Raw genomic sequence first — 15,436 nt, forward strand, 5'->3', positions numbered from 1 at the left:
AGACAAGTGACTATCAATCTGGAAGCAAAGCAAGGTCACCCAAAAATAAGGTAGTGGCTTCTACATACTCAGAGGACTACTCAGGTGTGCAAATGTGTGTGAGTTTAAAAGGCATTAAAAAACAGCCGTGTGAGCTGCCAGGACCTATGGAATGTTAAGATCATAGAGTTAAGGAAATCCAAGAGTAACTCATCTCATTATCTAGTGAGGAAATTCCTAGGTTCACACCACACACATATCTGGTCTTTCACAGAATGGAAATGAAAGATGCCCATAGAAAACTATGGAGAAAAACCAGGATTTTAGCATATCTGTAATTGGGCATAAGCATGCATCTTCCCTCAAACAAAAGTTAACAGCCCTTTCTAACTCAAATCTTACTTCGAGTGGAAATATGGGCAGATTCTCATGACCCATGTGAAGCCAGAGTAACAGGAAGCGAGAGATTTTTGGAGTGTGCACATCTTGATTTCTGATAGTAAGAACCAGAAAGTTTGGCAATGTCAGGTTGGCAATGCATCAACCTGACATCTTCAAAAATTTCCGGGTTCTTACATTGGGAAGTCAGGTGTTCATACCTCATGAATCTCTCATTACTCTAGCACTCTGCAGGTCATGAGACTCTGCCCTATACAGGAAGTCCCCAACTTACAGAGGAGTTGTGTTCCAAAAGCTCATTTGGAAGTTAGATGTTCATAACAGAATACATACACAACACATACAGTACCCAAGAGGGTCAGCTTGTTTGTATGTGCGGGTTGGCGTTTGTAAGATGGCGACTTCATCAGTGTAACATATTATGGAGCTTTGTTTCTATTTTGAGTAACTCAGCGAGTGCCTGTGTCTTAGTTTTCAAGCACTTAAATTGCTCTGTCCGTGCAGTCCTTGGGTTGGGATCTGCCCCAACCCGGAGGCTGGTTGGGCCCACACCACTCAGTGTTTTGTGGCCCGGGGCAGGGGAGGCTGGACACCCCTCAGCGGGAATAAAACCTTACGGTTATGATGATGTCTGGACCTGGAGCTGATTCAACACCCAGACCTTCAACCTATTGTAGGCAGTCCTCCTTATGAGGCTGGTCACCATGGGTGGTACCCACACTCTAACTGGAACGTCCCTTGTTGCAGGTTATTTGTAAATTGAATTAATAAAGTGGCCCTAGTTCTTCCAAATTATACGTGTCCTGTCATTATTGGGGCCTGGGTGTGCAAAATCTTGAGATATGGAGCAGCTGGGAGTTGTAGTCATCAACTGGAAATTCATGTTACAGGGAACACTACCCTTCACTCTATGGGGAGATTTCAGCAGAGGAAAGGGAAAAAACACACTCTTTTCCTTTCCCACTATCTAGAAATCTCTCACCCATATCGCAATAAAGCACTAAAGTTTAGGGCCAGTGGACAGCCAAAAACCTGAACTCTTTAGCACTCTATGGTACTAAAGTTGCCAACAATAAAGCTATTTCAAGAGATGTTTTCTAATATTTTTCACAATATCAAGCCAATAAGATCTTGAGGATTACAGGTCTCTACTTGCAGCTTCCCTAAGAATCAAGGGCAAAAAAATTTGAAAGCTTAGCAATAAACACTTTAACAACATCTTGAAGTTCTTCCTCTCCAGAATTTGCACTAAAATCAATTTCACACAACCAAGTTCATCAGGCGGCTGTTTAGTTGTGTTTAGGGTGATCACAGATGCATTTATGCAATTGACAGCCTTAAGAAAAATTATGTTTTCTGCATCTATGCTAATCTACAAAGTGAGTGCCCACTGGTTGACCCAAGCCAAGCAATCCCAACTATAGAGTGGCACAATTGTGCAGTATTTGGAATGTCATCTTGCTGTACAACTAGCAACATGGCTTGCTGAGAAATGTTGAATGGGAACATTTTTGTAAACCTTAGCCGGGGCTGCACTTCTTTGGCCGTCCAGCTGTTTGACTATAACTCCCACAATCCCAGACTACTGACCACTACGCCTAGGGATTATGGAAGCTGTAGTCCAACAACATCTGGATGGCCAAAGAAGTGAAGCCTTGCCCTAAACCAATCTGGAACTGATTTAGCCTACGTATTTGACTGCTAATTAGCTATTCTGTGTTAATTTTACATGCTGAATATCTCAAAGGTTTTTCCAACAGCTTTCCAACAAAAGTAGTTGAACTGAAATATCTGATTAGGAAAAATAAACCAGCCACCCTGTGTGGGTTAAGTATTATATTGATTTATTTCTTACATTTCTATACCGCCCCATATAAAAAAGTCCCTGGTTCACAATCTAAACAACATTAACACACTGACACAATTAAAACAATTTTAAAATACCAATACCAACTCTAAAACCCGATGCTTTAAAACTATAAACTAAAAGCCTGTCTTAAACAGGTACAGGTTGAATATCCCTTATCCGGAGTGCTTGGGACCAGAAGTGTTCCGGATTTTGGAATATTTGCATAATAAGATCTCTTGGGCATGGGATCCAAGTCTAAACACGAAAGATTACTTTATTTTATTTTTTTTAGGCACCACCCTACGTTCGGGGCTAATAATGGAGGAATGTTGAAAACACTCCTCGCCTTAACTATACTGGCACTACTGAGCCCATACAAGGCAGTAATGGGGAGCGAGAGAGGAAGAAAGCCCATTTACTCCTACAGTTTTGACTGCAGCCCGCGACCACACTCGAGGTTCAACCAACAGAGGCAGCAGGAGGAGTAGTGCCTTCTGCCAGGGAAGCAGCCTGGGATGGAGGAGCATGCTCGCTGGACCAGTTAATCTGTAAAATGTGGTGATCAGGAGTGCGGGGCATGGTAGGAAACTCATCTACTCCCTTACATCTATATGCGCACACACACACACACACTTAAGATCAGCCAGATATGTGAATCCACCCAGGGGCTCTTGCTTACTAATGATGGTGGGGAGGAAGGGGAGGAGGATCCATTCTTGCATGTGAGACATTACAATATAAATCTAGCCAACAGCATCGGCGCCTACACACTGTGTGTGTTTGGGACTGGGCTGCTGCTCTGCTAGGCCATACGTTCCACTCCCCGCCCTTCCGACTTCTCCCCTCGCGTCAACAGTGCCCCAACCATTATTTCCAACACTAACTCCAGCCCCAGCCCTGCTCTCCGCCCCTTCTTGGTATGCCCCGTCTACTCTCCTTCTCCCGTGGCCACCTCTCTAGTCCGCACTCCCGGTGATTGGCTCCTTCCAAGTCAAGCAGGGCCTCCCATTCTCCCCTCTAGTTGCCCGACTCTCAAGTTCCTCCAGTTCATTCCTTCAGAATATGCTTCAGTTCTACATTCTGTGCTTGAGTAAGCAGTTGGTGGGACGTGCCAGGCACTGGCAGTGCACGGGGGCGTCCTCCCTTCTCTATGAAGTAGCGGGGTGTCTCTTGTGACAACCGGTGACAGCAGCTGCTGCTCCTCCTCCTCACTGGGTACCTGTTGGCAAGTGTCCGGATTTTGGAGCATTCTGGATTTTGGAAGTCCGGATAAGGGATACTGAAGCTGTATATGTTTCCAGGTCTTTTTAAAAAACATTCAGAGAAGGGGAAACTCTAATTTCATCAGGAAGCATGTTCTAGAGTCCCAGAGCAACTCTCGAAAAGGCCCAGTTCCGAGTCGCCACCAATCAAGCCGATGACAACTGGAACCAGACCTCCTCAGATGATCTTAATAGGCGGTGAGGTTGATGAAGAAGGCAGCTCTCTCTTAAATACTTCAGATCCAAACCATTTAGGGCTCTATAGGTAATGACCAGCACTTCGTATTTCACCCAGAAACTTATTGGCAGCAAGTGTAGTTCTTCTTAAATGGGTGTAATATGATCTCTTTGGGCAACTCCTTGGGCATTTAAATATTTACTTGGAAAATTGTTTTATTGGAATACAGTACTTTTAAGATATGACTACTTAACTGGCTACCTCTCACATTGTTTCAGTTTAACAAAAAATCTGAGGCACTGAAACCAGGGTGGCCAGAACCTCAGGGGTACACCCATGAGTCAAATGGGCCGTAACACAAAATTTGGCTTTAAATTCTGTAGGAGAAAGACCTAATTTTACTTACAAATTGCAGCTCAGTTGCTACAATGGATCACCCAAAAGTGATGCAGTTCAAAGATACAAACTATGCAACAAGTTTTGGTGCCAACTCTATCCTTTGGTGTAATTATGATTAGGCCTATCAATCAATCATTCATTCAATCAATCTCTCTATCTCCATCTCTCACTCATACACACCTGCCTGAATATTGTGTGTGTGTGTGTGTGCGTAGTCACTTACATCAGCCAAGCAGGACAGGTCTTTTAATGGACGAGAACGCATGGACACCAACTGGATGTGGGACATCCAAAGACTAGCACAGAGTGTTTCAGACTCTGGTTTAAAATCAGAATATCAACTGTCCGTTAACATTACACAACACACAGACATTCCTTTTAGTTGAATAAACCCATTCTAAGTCACATGATCCAAAAATAGCACTGTAGAAAGTCTTTCAGTATTACAGAACATGGCATTCATTTCACTCCAATCATACATTGTCATCTGACTTGCTCCCTGATCAATGTGTATCCAATACCTAAAATTAATATTTTTTTAAAAATCTCATCCGGGCAATTCAAGGAAGTCATAGTTTCTAAATGATGAAATATCGCCCCACAGTTCAGTAAGAGGGCACATGCTTTGCATGCAGAAGGTCTCAGATTCAGTTTCTGGCATCTCCAGCTAGGACAGGGGAAAAGCCACGCCTGAAGCCCTGGAGTGCCACTGCCAGTCAGTGTAGACAACATTCAGCTTGATAGACTAATGGTTTCAGTCGCAATAAGGCAGCTTCAGATACTTTTGTATTCTTATATCCCTTTTCAACAAGAGTATCCTCAAGGCATGTCAACAGAAATGAGAGGATGGTTCCCTGTCCCATGAGAACACACAATCTAAAAACACAAGGGAGGGATGCAGTGCTGGGAAGGGCAGGGACATCTGCTCTCCCTCTGTTAAAGGAGCTGCCACTTTAAATGGTGCCTCTTTGCCTAATTAAAGTAAAGTGTGCTGCCGAGTTGGTGTCAACTCCTGACGACCTCAGAGCCCTGTGGTTTTCTTTGGTAGAATACAGGAGGGGTTTACCATTGCCATCTCCCATGCAGTACGAGTTGACTTTCAGCATATTCCTATATCGCTGCTGCCAGATATAGGTGTTTCCCATCGTCTGGGAAACATACCAGCGGGGATTCGAACCGGCAAACTTCTGCTTGTTAGTCAAGCGTTTCTCGGCTGAGCCACTTAAGATGACCCCTTGCCTAGTTAGCAGGGGTGTGATATTCACTTAGTTGTCTGCCTGGTATACAAGCTACATTTAAGCTACCACTCACTGTTCGAAGAAATGATCATCTTTAATATCTTTCTCTTAGATTTGGGAGCATACTAGCATTGCAAGAATGTAGGACTCTTTTGCAGATGTGTATTAACAGAATAATTCATGCTTAAGGATTAGCACATTTTACAGCACCACACTATTTGCTGCATAGTACTATGATTATAAGGATAATTGAAAAAGGGCTGATAAATTTCATGGATGGGTTTACTTGTATTTCTGGGATGTTTTTCACTCCCATTATACTTCAAGTCCGCTAACTATCACCATTGTGATATTTCCGAAAACAATACGGTCGCTCCTTTCATTGCCCTACCTGTCCTTTCTTCACCCCCACCCCAAAATAATCATCTAAAAAAGCTAGGTGAATCACAGGTGAAGTACATTGGAAAGGTCACATGCATTTCAATGACATCATTATCTATCTCTTCTCAAAATGTCTTCCTACTAGATAGAAGCAGAGTGATGCAAAAGAAACCTAGAAAGAGAAGCCTCAAAGAGCAAAGCTGAAGCTTCATGTGGTTTAATATGCAAAGCCTAAGCAGCTCAATCAAGCAACCAAAGCTAAATGTCACTTCTTCCCCTGACACCATCATTCTGCTGCTAAAATAGAACATATTGTGACCCATCAAAGAGAGAGGTTTTAGAGATTTCAAAAGAATAGCAGACCCAGTAAAGCGTGAGCGACCAAAGACCATATGGATGGTTTCTCTTTTGAACTACATATCTCAAAGCAAAAAAATAATACTTAAAAGCAGCTTTTAAATAGAAAGGCCATGTGATTCAGTGTATAAATGTTTAAGAAATTGTATCCTTGTAAGTAGTATACTGCTGTGCGTATCCTGGGTAAGTTTTGCGATCTGTGGATTTGGAATTGCAACAGAAATCCCCTACTGAAAGATGTGAAAGCTCAGGAGAAAATGTTTGTACCCTGGCCCATGAGGACTGAGGCATCTTCAAGAGAAGTTGTGTGCTTCAGCTGGAAGCTGGCTGGAGGGAGCAGGGACCCTGTGGGGCTGACTATATTGTGTTAGGAAAACACCTTACCACAGACCTATGTGAGCCCATTGAAGGCACATCTGGAATATGTATTAAACAGAGCTATAAAGAAGAAGGTTTAAGAGGCCACAATCATAACCTTTCTTCAGCTAACTCACAATGGGGAAGAAAAAAACCCCAACCATCTCCTCCGTATGTTGGCAACAGAATCATATTGGTATGTATAGGACTGTGATTCACAGTGGCCCACCAGAAGCCTCTGGAAGCCACAGGCAGGAGTTGAGGGCATGCTCTCCCTCCTGTTGTTACTCCCCTGCAACTGGTACTCAGAGGCATCCTGCCTTGGAGGCTGGAGGTGGCCTATAGCCCTCCAACTAGTAACCATTGATTGACCTCTCCTCCATGAAGTTATCCAAACCCCTCTTAAAGCCATCCAGGTTGTTGGCTGTCACCATATCTTGTGGCAGAGAATTCCACAAGTTGATTATGCCTTGTGTGAAAAAGTACTTCCGTTTGTTGGTCCTAGATTTCCCGGCAAGCAATTTCATGGGATGAACCCTGGTTCTAGTGTTATGGGAGAGGGAGAAGAATTTCTCTCTATTCACTTTCTCCACAGCGTGCATGATTTTATAGTCCTCTATCATGTCTCCTCACAGTCGTCTTTTTTCAAAACAGCCCCGGGTGTTGTAACCTTGCCTCATAAGAAAGGTGCTCTAGGCCCCTGATCATCTTGGCTGCCCTCTTCTGCACCTTTTCCAGTTCAACAATGTCCTTTTTTAGATGTGGTGACTAGAATTGTATGCAGTACTCCAGGTGTGGCCGCACCATAGTTTTGGATAAGGGCATTATAGTATTAGCCGTTCTATTTTCAATCCCCTTCCTAATGATCCCTAGCATGGAACTGGCCTTTTTCACAGCTGCCATACATTGAGTCGACACTTTCACCACAACCCCAAGATCCCTCTCCTGGTCAGTCACCAACAGCTCAGATCCCATCAGCATATAATTGAAGTTGGGGGGTTTCGTCCCAATGTGCATCACTTTACACTTGCCAACATTGAACTGCATTTGTCATTTTGTCGCCTAATCACCCAGTTTGGAGAGATCCTTTTGGAGCTACTCACAATCTGTTTTGGATTTCACTACTTTGTCCAATACAATGCTTTGAATTACTTTTGGCCCTAGTGGGTTGCCACAGGGAAGCGTCTGAGAGGGAGAGAATTCTGAGGAAGAGATATTGTGAGGAAAAGAAGATATTAAGGTCTACATAAGAACATCCCTGCTGGATCAGGCCCAAGGTAGCCCATCTAGCCCAGAATCATATTTCCCACAGTGGCCCACCAGATTCCTCTGGGAACTCCACAGGCAAGCGATGGTGTGCCCTCTCTCCTTCTTTTGCTCCCCCTGAAACTGGTATTCAGAGGCATCTTGCCCCTGAGGCTGGACAGATTAAGAAGCAGAAGAGTTTGGGACAAGACAAGGAAAGGCAAAAGCTGAATCTTTGGAAAGAAGGAAGGGAAATTGGGTCTAAGAACTGCAGAAAAGCTTGACGAGTAGCTGCTTCACCCATCCTGTGTAGATTACAAAAATCCTGCGTTTTTTGTTTTGTTTTACTGGCTTCTATTCTTCAGAAACGGGGATTGGAGTTGTTGCTTTAAATGTGTGTGCGTGCAAAATGTGTATTTGTTTTAAAAGATTACATTTAGTTTTATTTGCCTCAATTCTTCGCAGTATTGGTCTCTGGAGTGTGAATTCTGGGAGAAATAGGAAAGGATTACACTTACATTTAAAACTATGTTGCTGATATTACAAACCCAAACTAGCATCACCTAGCTGCATGCACACTACACAGCACTTTGGTTCTGTTGCTCACAAAGAACACTGTAGGGATTTATTTCTGAGTTACCAATTAAATCTTTAAATAGATGGTATAGCTAAACATTAAAATACAAGTGTCTACAGTCAGACTTCTAACTGTTACAGAGATAGCTAAATAGGGTAGCAGTCCAATTTCTATTTTGAGAGGCAACAAAGCAGCCATCCGTGTTCTGTAATGGGTCTTGGGGGTGCTCAGCATCTCTACGTATACAAGGTGGAAAAGACACAACCAATTAAGTGAAAACATTTTTGAAAAGAGGCAGAATGAAGCAACAGGCTGTACAAACTGTCTTGCCTTTCAAAAACAAAATTACATTAACAGCTCTGAATTTCATCTTCAAAACTGAATTATAAACACAAGGCAGCCATCACACCCAGCAGCTCACAAACAATTTATCTTGCTAGAAAGTGCTACTTTAACTTCTAAATCACTGTGGCATTGCATTCCAAGATTAATTTAGGTGAGAAACTCCATTTAGTGGACCAAAAATGTAGGCAGCCATGTTGGTAAATTAGAAAAAAAATCCAAACTGGGATAGCAACTGTAACTATCTGTAGAGATGTACATATCAGGCGGTATAGAAATATGATAAAATAAATACATACATACCTGTATTAGAACCAACTAAAAATCACAAAGCAGTGGCGCTAGATTTCAACATTCACAGAAGTGTTCCAGAAGGTCAATTCTGTTTTGTTTTTGTTTTTTAAAGGGTGGAGTGGATGGGGAGACAGAAAAGGAAACATTGCTGGTAGGGACATATTTGAAGCCCAGTCTATGTTTGCAATACATTAGTCTTAAGATGGTTATTTAGGTTTTGCAGCTCAATTAGGTTTGATTGTTCCCACTGCAAAAAGATCACAAGTTGCACCAAGATATAGCAAGATGAAGACTCAACCACCATTTTTCCTTTGCAAATATAAAAACTGGCAATTATTTGAACTTTTGTCTACTTTTACAATGGCCCGTTTTGATTTCCCAAAACTGCAGGATGATAAGCTTCTACTACCTAAAGATTGGGCCTTATCTAAGTAAGAAAAACATGTTCTTTAACCTATTTGTCTTCTATTGATTCTGCCACTAGTATATCACCTGAAATTAATATCCACCTTTGCTAATACAAAGACTATAATCTTACAAGGGCCTTACAAATTCCAGCTAGTAATAGAGACTGATTCAAATAAATTGCTGGCATTTATTGAAAGCGAGAAGGGGAGGGGGAGCGAGAGCGAGAGGGGGAGGGGGAGCGAGAGCGAGAGCGAGAGGGGGAGGGGGAGCGAGAGCGAGAGGGGGAGGGGGAGCGAGAGCGAGAGGGGGAGGGGGAGCGAGAGCGAGAGGGGGAGGGGGAGGGGGAGCGAGAGGGGGAGGGGGAGCGAGAGGGGGAGGGGGAGGGGGAGCGAGAGGGGGAGCGGGAGGGGGAGCGAGAGCGGGAGCGGGAGGGGGAGCGAGAGCGGGAGCGGGAGGGGGAGCGAGAGCGGGAGGGGGAGGGGGAGCGAGAGGGGGAGCGAGAGCGAGAGGGGGAGGGGGAGCGAGAGCGGGAGGGGGAGCGAGAGCGAGAGCGGGAGGGGGAGCGAGAGCGGGAGGGGGAGCGAGAGCGGGAGGGGGAGCGAGAAGGGGAGGGGGAGCGAGAAGGGGAGGGGGAGCGAGAAGGGGAGGGGGAGCGAGAAGGGGAGGGGGAGCGAGAAGGGGAGGGGGAGCGGGGAGACTTAGCCTAATGAGCTACCTTGGACACTAGGTACTCAAATCTCTGTGCCCTTGTCAGGAACAAAAGCATAGGGGTGTGCAACATCACTGGTGGGTGGGTACCATACCTATAACACTCAGGTAAGCCCTGGACCTTTTCACTAATTTTTGGCTCTATTTTGGAGTGGAGAATGAGACCAAAAAATGTCCCTCATCAGAGCACCAACCAAATCCATATCCTCCTAAGCCATATCATATCCTCCTAAGCAGTCATATCATATCCTCCTAAGCAGAGAAAATGACGGAAGGCGGTGGGGTGGGGGAGAGTAAGAGTATAGCTTCTCTTTAAATAATACATATCTATAATTCTGGTTACAACAGTAGGGGTCAATTCTTCTCCTTGCCAGGGTGCCTTGCCCATCAAAGAAAATGTAGCTCCTTATACTAACCCACAGAGTTGAGAAAGTCCAGAACATCCCATCATGACTTCACTGGCCACATCCTCCTAGTAAGAATAAAAGGTTTGCTCCTGTTCCTCGAACATGTGTGAACAATACAGGTACTAACACACACACACTCACGGATAACTGAAAAGGTATCATCACTGCTTCTATTTATGTGAATGCAGCCTACGATTTGATTGAATACTATTACATATCCATGTTTGGATTCCAGTTCAAGGAGCTACATCGGAAGGTAGCATAACAGTAGTTTCAACAAGGTCCACCTTTCCTCCTCTCCTCCCCATCTTCCATCCAGTCTCCAAAGTCTGATGGGCCGAGAATTTCCTCCTGTCGTTTTAACATAGGAAAAATGGGTACCATACTTTTCTACAAAATGAGAAGTGCACCCCATGAACCAAAGGGGAGGAATGTTTAACAGAAACCCCTTTCAACTGATGAATGATGAAATCCTTAGATATACCGTGTAGTGAGAGGGACCCAACACCCCTTTTTAACCTAATCCTAGTCACTCACCATAAGAGTAGCATGCACTCCCCCTAGCCTTACTACCCAGACACATACACACGCTAAGGAACATGAAGGAGGAATTCTTCCCACTACCTGCATTCGGTGATACTACAGCAGTAGCTGCCACTCCTCCTGCTACTCCGCCGGTCAGATCGGAATTCGTTCCTTGACTTCCTTAGGCTGAAGTATTCTGTAAGCTTTCCAAAAGACGACATGGCACCAGTGCAGTCCGGCCTTCTGCGTGTGTCCATATGGATGCGCAAGTCTACACACACATCCCCATGCTACAGCCAGTATGTTTGCATTACTCAGGATATGCCACCAGTGCTTGCTGGGCTGAGCAGAAGAGCTAGGAGAGTTGGGGAAAGAGAGAAAGCAAGGAATTTAGAAGGGCCAGACCACCTGCCATGCTCCAGTATTTTTCATACTTACAGAAACAACACCACAGTGTCTAGAAATTAAAAATTAACAACACACTGGTGGCAGCTGTGCTTCTGCTACATTTTACTGAAGAGGCAGCAGAACTGAATTAAGGCAAAGGGAAATAATCCCTTCTGGCAAAAATGATTCGATACTGACAGGACGCATTTCACAGTTTCTGCTGTGAAAAACAGATTTTCAGAGACATGCCTCTACATCAGAAATGGAAGGAAGCTGGCCTTCAAAGCCAAAGATACCTGCAATTAAATGGGAGCTGTCAGAAGTCTCATCATGGACCAAAAGGAACTAGAGAGACACCTATGAAACAAGGGAGCTGAAAACGTTTCTGTGCAAGTAAACTGCTGGACTGCCTGTAGGCAAATGCCTCTGATACCAACGACCTAAGTACTGACACAAGCAGTGCTGATCAGTTCTCCACTTCAATTCCACCCAATTCCACCCTCCTGCACAAACATCAACCTTTTTTCTGCATGGCAAATCGTTAATATTAATTAGCTCTCCGTTAATTTAAAAATTACTTACAATAATCTGCACTTCAACCCTCTGCTCCAGCACTAGGAAATGCAATAGCACCCACCAGCGAGGAATTCTGCATAGTAGAATGCAATTCCTCCCTCCCCAAACCCTCAGTCACACTTATGTTCATCATCATCTCTCTCACTGCCTGGATCAAACAGCTACCATGGAGCGGATGGCAGAAAGAGACATTAATGGGAGGGTGATGGGTCTCAATAAACTCATTTGAACCCTAATGAGCATCTAGGTATCAAAAATTCAGTTGCGAGGAATCACATTTGGACACAAGCAGCAAGAAAATACAAGGAAATAACGTATTAATGAGTTTTTAGACATACAGGCAACAGCAAACAAAACTGAAATAGCAAATTAACCAACTGCTCTGGCATCTTTTCCAGCCTTCTGTTGTGGATGCCTTGTTAACATTAAAATGTTAGCTGCTATTTTTCTGCCTACAGCAGCCTCCCATCATAAACAAGCAACCAATACTGCAAGCCTATCAGATATGTTCCTACAAGCAAATTCGTGTTATGTATCCATACAATTTCCATGTCTGAAGTGAAGAATCCAGCAACAGCTGAAAAGACAAACTGCTGCTTCCAGTTACAGGTGGGGGCGGGGGGCGGGGAGAGATTACCAAAGGTTTGCCTGAAACTCTCAATGTTATCCTGCATTGTCACCTCTATGTACAAGTTTTTTCCTAAGATGCCCACACATTGCAAAACCTGCATTCATCCCAGCCAAATCCACACAAAAACAGTATCCACTAGCACACAATCCCCCTTTTCATGATCTAACATCGGATGAACTGGTGCAGATGCCTGAACATAAGTACAGCAGAACAGAAAAAAAGACACAGGGGAAGCAAGAAGGGGCAGAAGACAAGGGGTGTGAGAAGGTCGACGACAAGAAAAACAAACCAAAATTAAACCAATGGTTGTGCATAGAGCACCTGCTGGCTTGTTGAAGCTGAGCAGCTTTAGAAGGTTCTGTAGTGGTGGTGTCCGCGGCGGCAGCTTCCTGCAGTCTCTGAATAAATCTCTCTCTCTCTCTCTCCCCTTCAGCTGCCTGGCAGCAGGTAGAAAACCTTTCACAAACACCTTCTTGTTCCCATTAATACTGTATGAGAAGAGAGTGCAGCCTTGAGACCCCATTCACCTCTCTGGGTTACATTTGGACTACCTTCCCTCCATCCTTCCCCAAATTCCAAAACTCCACCTCGGTCTCGATGGTGTATAAATTTCCTTTTTAGAGACGTAGAGAATCAATTCACTTGGAGAGAGGTGGATTAAGGCAGCATTCACTCACAGCTCTCAGTCTTTTCTCATGCACAATCAGCCGCGTGCTCTATGCCAGCCTTTCTATCCCCCTTCTCTTATCAGGTGCAGGGATTGCCATCTGAAGAAATGCAATACTTCAAATGAGGTCGAGGAAAACAGAACGAAAGCGTGCGCCGAGAGGAGAGGAGAAGCAGTTAAAGGACATACAGTACTGAGAAATGGCAACACACACGCCACACACTTTCCTCCACACTAAGGACCAAACCCTCTGCACTAAAGTCCAAAGCAGCAATTCTAGATGCAGACAGCATTTTCAGGAATCACAGACACCTTGGGAGGGCTATAACAAGGATTATCTGATGCAGAAGAAATTGTTGGCTACTAAGCAACGCAAAGGGGGAGAAGTAAGAGTTAACACACTGCACACTTACAAAGCAATCAGGAAAAGAGGGGGGGGGATAACAATATCTCCCCACGCACATTGGACCTACTTCAACTTTCACACTATCAAATAAATGCACTGTATCACAAAAGTCTCTTGGGATTTGCTTGTTCTACCGGGCTGCAATCTCATATCCACCTGGGTGAACTAGTATTGCAGCTTACAGGTGAGAAGCTACAATATATTCTGGAGCAATATGATGGGCACAAATGAGACATTCTTTCTACATGACTAGAAGTGTTTACATGATCCAATACTGGTATCTTGCCACTAAGGTATTTAAAAAGCTACCAGTCACTTCTACCATCTTATATCAGACAAGTCACAAAAGTTCTCGAATGCATCCTGAAGCTAGTATCCTTTCAAATAGATCTGCAAGGAATCTCCTCTTCAACTTCGAAAACCAATTTGGTCTATTCTGCTAACTACTTTTAACAGATCATACTGTATCATGGCAGGATGAAAACCAAGCTACCTTGTTTGTAAAAGGAGCATAAAGATATGATCTATGGAGAGTATGCAAAAGTTTCAAACTATCATTAAGGCAGCAAATTTGGCAGCTTTTGACAGGTCAAGTGAATTTCCCTGGGACTGAGCCACTTCTAGAAAAGGATGACCTGACCACTATCAAACATGCCTTGGCAATCTCCAGGCTGGTTAACCATAATGTACACTATAGGAGGCTGCTGTTGACAGCTTAGACATTAGCCACAGAAAGCATGATGCAGCTATGCTGGAAGAATTGTACTGAATCTCATTCTCCTGTTTTTGAGCTTTAAAGCCTTCAACTACGTGAGTCTGAAATACTTCATGGGACTTCTCTTCCCATATGAGCATCCCCACTTGCTAAATTCACTACCCAAGATCCTGCTTTAGGACAGTCTGGATAACTGATAAACCAGGGTTCACAGAGCTCATGCACTCCACACTCCTCTTTCTTCCTTACCTCCCACATCTCTGGAGACCCCAACTTGTTAAGTCATGGCTTTGCAGTTCACACAAAGTCCGGAACTCTGGTTTAACTCTGGCTTACAAGCCAGACTTGAAACAACTTCAAAACTAGGAACACAGGTAGCTGCCTATGAGTCAGACCCTTGGTCCATCTAGCTCAGTATTGTCTACATAGACAGGCAGTGGCTTCTCCAAGGTTGGAGGCAGGAGTCACTCTCTCAGCCCTGTCTTGGAGATGACAGCCTTCTGCATGCAAGCACGCAGGTGTTCTTCCCAGAGCAGCCCCATCCCCTGAGGAGAATATCTTCCAGTGCTCACACAAGTAGTCTCCGTTTCAAATGCAACCAGGGCAGACCCTGCTTAGCTAAGGGGACAAGTCAGGCTTGCTACCATAAGACCAGCTCTCCTCTCATGAAACTGTGTTTCAAATCCAAATCAAATCACAGCCTCTAGCTTTGCACAAGCCACAGTTTAACAAGCCAGGACCAAAAAAAGGACAGCTCTGCAACTGAGTCGACAAGGTAGTGCACAAGCTTGGTTTCCGTGCCAAACTAAAACAATCATGGTCACGTGACCCAGCCTGTCTGAAGTTAGGTGGGCTGATCAGTACATATGAGGCTGCCAGACATCAATATGTGTAAAATAGTACTGTCTATTTTGATTAGCAGAGGCTCTCCAAGGATCAGAGAGTTTTCAGCAGTGGCACTCGCTTTATGGAACTCCACCTCCAGGGAAGTTAGGAATATAGGAAAATGCCTTCTACTGAGTCAAACCACTGGTCCATCTAGCTCAGTAATGTCTACATGGACTGGAAGCAGCTTCTCCAAGATTGCAGGCAGGAGTCTCTCACCGCCTAAGGGGAATATCTTGCAGTGCTCATACTTCTAGTCTCCCA

At 44.3% G+C, this 15,436-nt stretch overlaps 1 protein-coding gene across 7 annotated transcripts in view; it reads right to left on the reverse strand.

Moving 5' to 3' along the window:
• Positions 1–15,436, reverse strand: part of LOC128336613 (ankyrin repeat and fibronectin type-III domain-containing protein 1-like) — a 427,021-nt gene that overhangs the window by 337,690 nt on the left and 73,895 nt on the right. For 4 of the 7 annotated variants that reach the window (XR_008312016.1, XM_053276530.1, XM_053276526.1 and 1 more), the window contains exon 3: positions 11,005–11,260. The exons of 1 other annotated variant lie outside the window; for it this stretch is intronic. Coding sequence is in view for 5 of the 6 variants with exons in the window: in XM_053276530.1 (XP_053132505.1) it covers positions 11,005–11,162 (158 nt within the window). In the remaining variant the exon portion in view is untranslated. Of the gene's footprint in view, positions 1–11,004; positions 11,261–11,874; positions 11,894–12,820; positions 13,057–15,436 lie in introns of those variants that run through there. 2 more of the 7 variants (XM_053276528.1, XM_053276529.1) reach the window with 2 other exon arrangements.

The sequence above is a fragment of the Hemicordylus capensis genome, chromosome 13, assembly GCF_027244095.1.
Source record: "Hemicordylus capensis ecotype Gifberg chromosome 13, rHemCap1.1.pri, whole genome shotgun sequence".
Lineage (NCBI taxonomy): Eukaryota > Metazoa > Chordata > Lepidosauria > Squamata > Cordylidae > Hemicordylus > Hemicordylus capensis.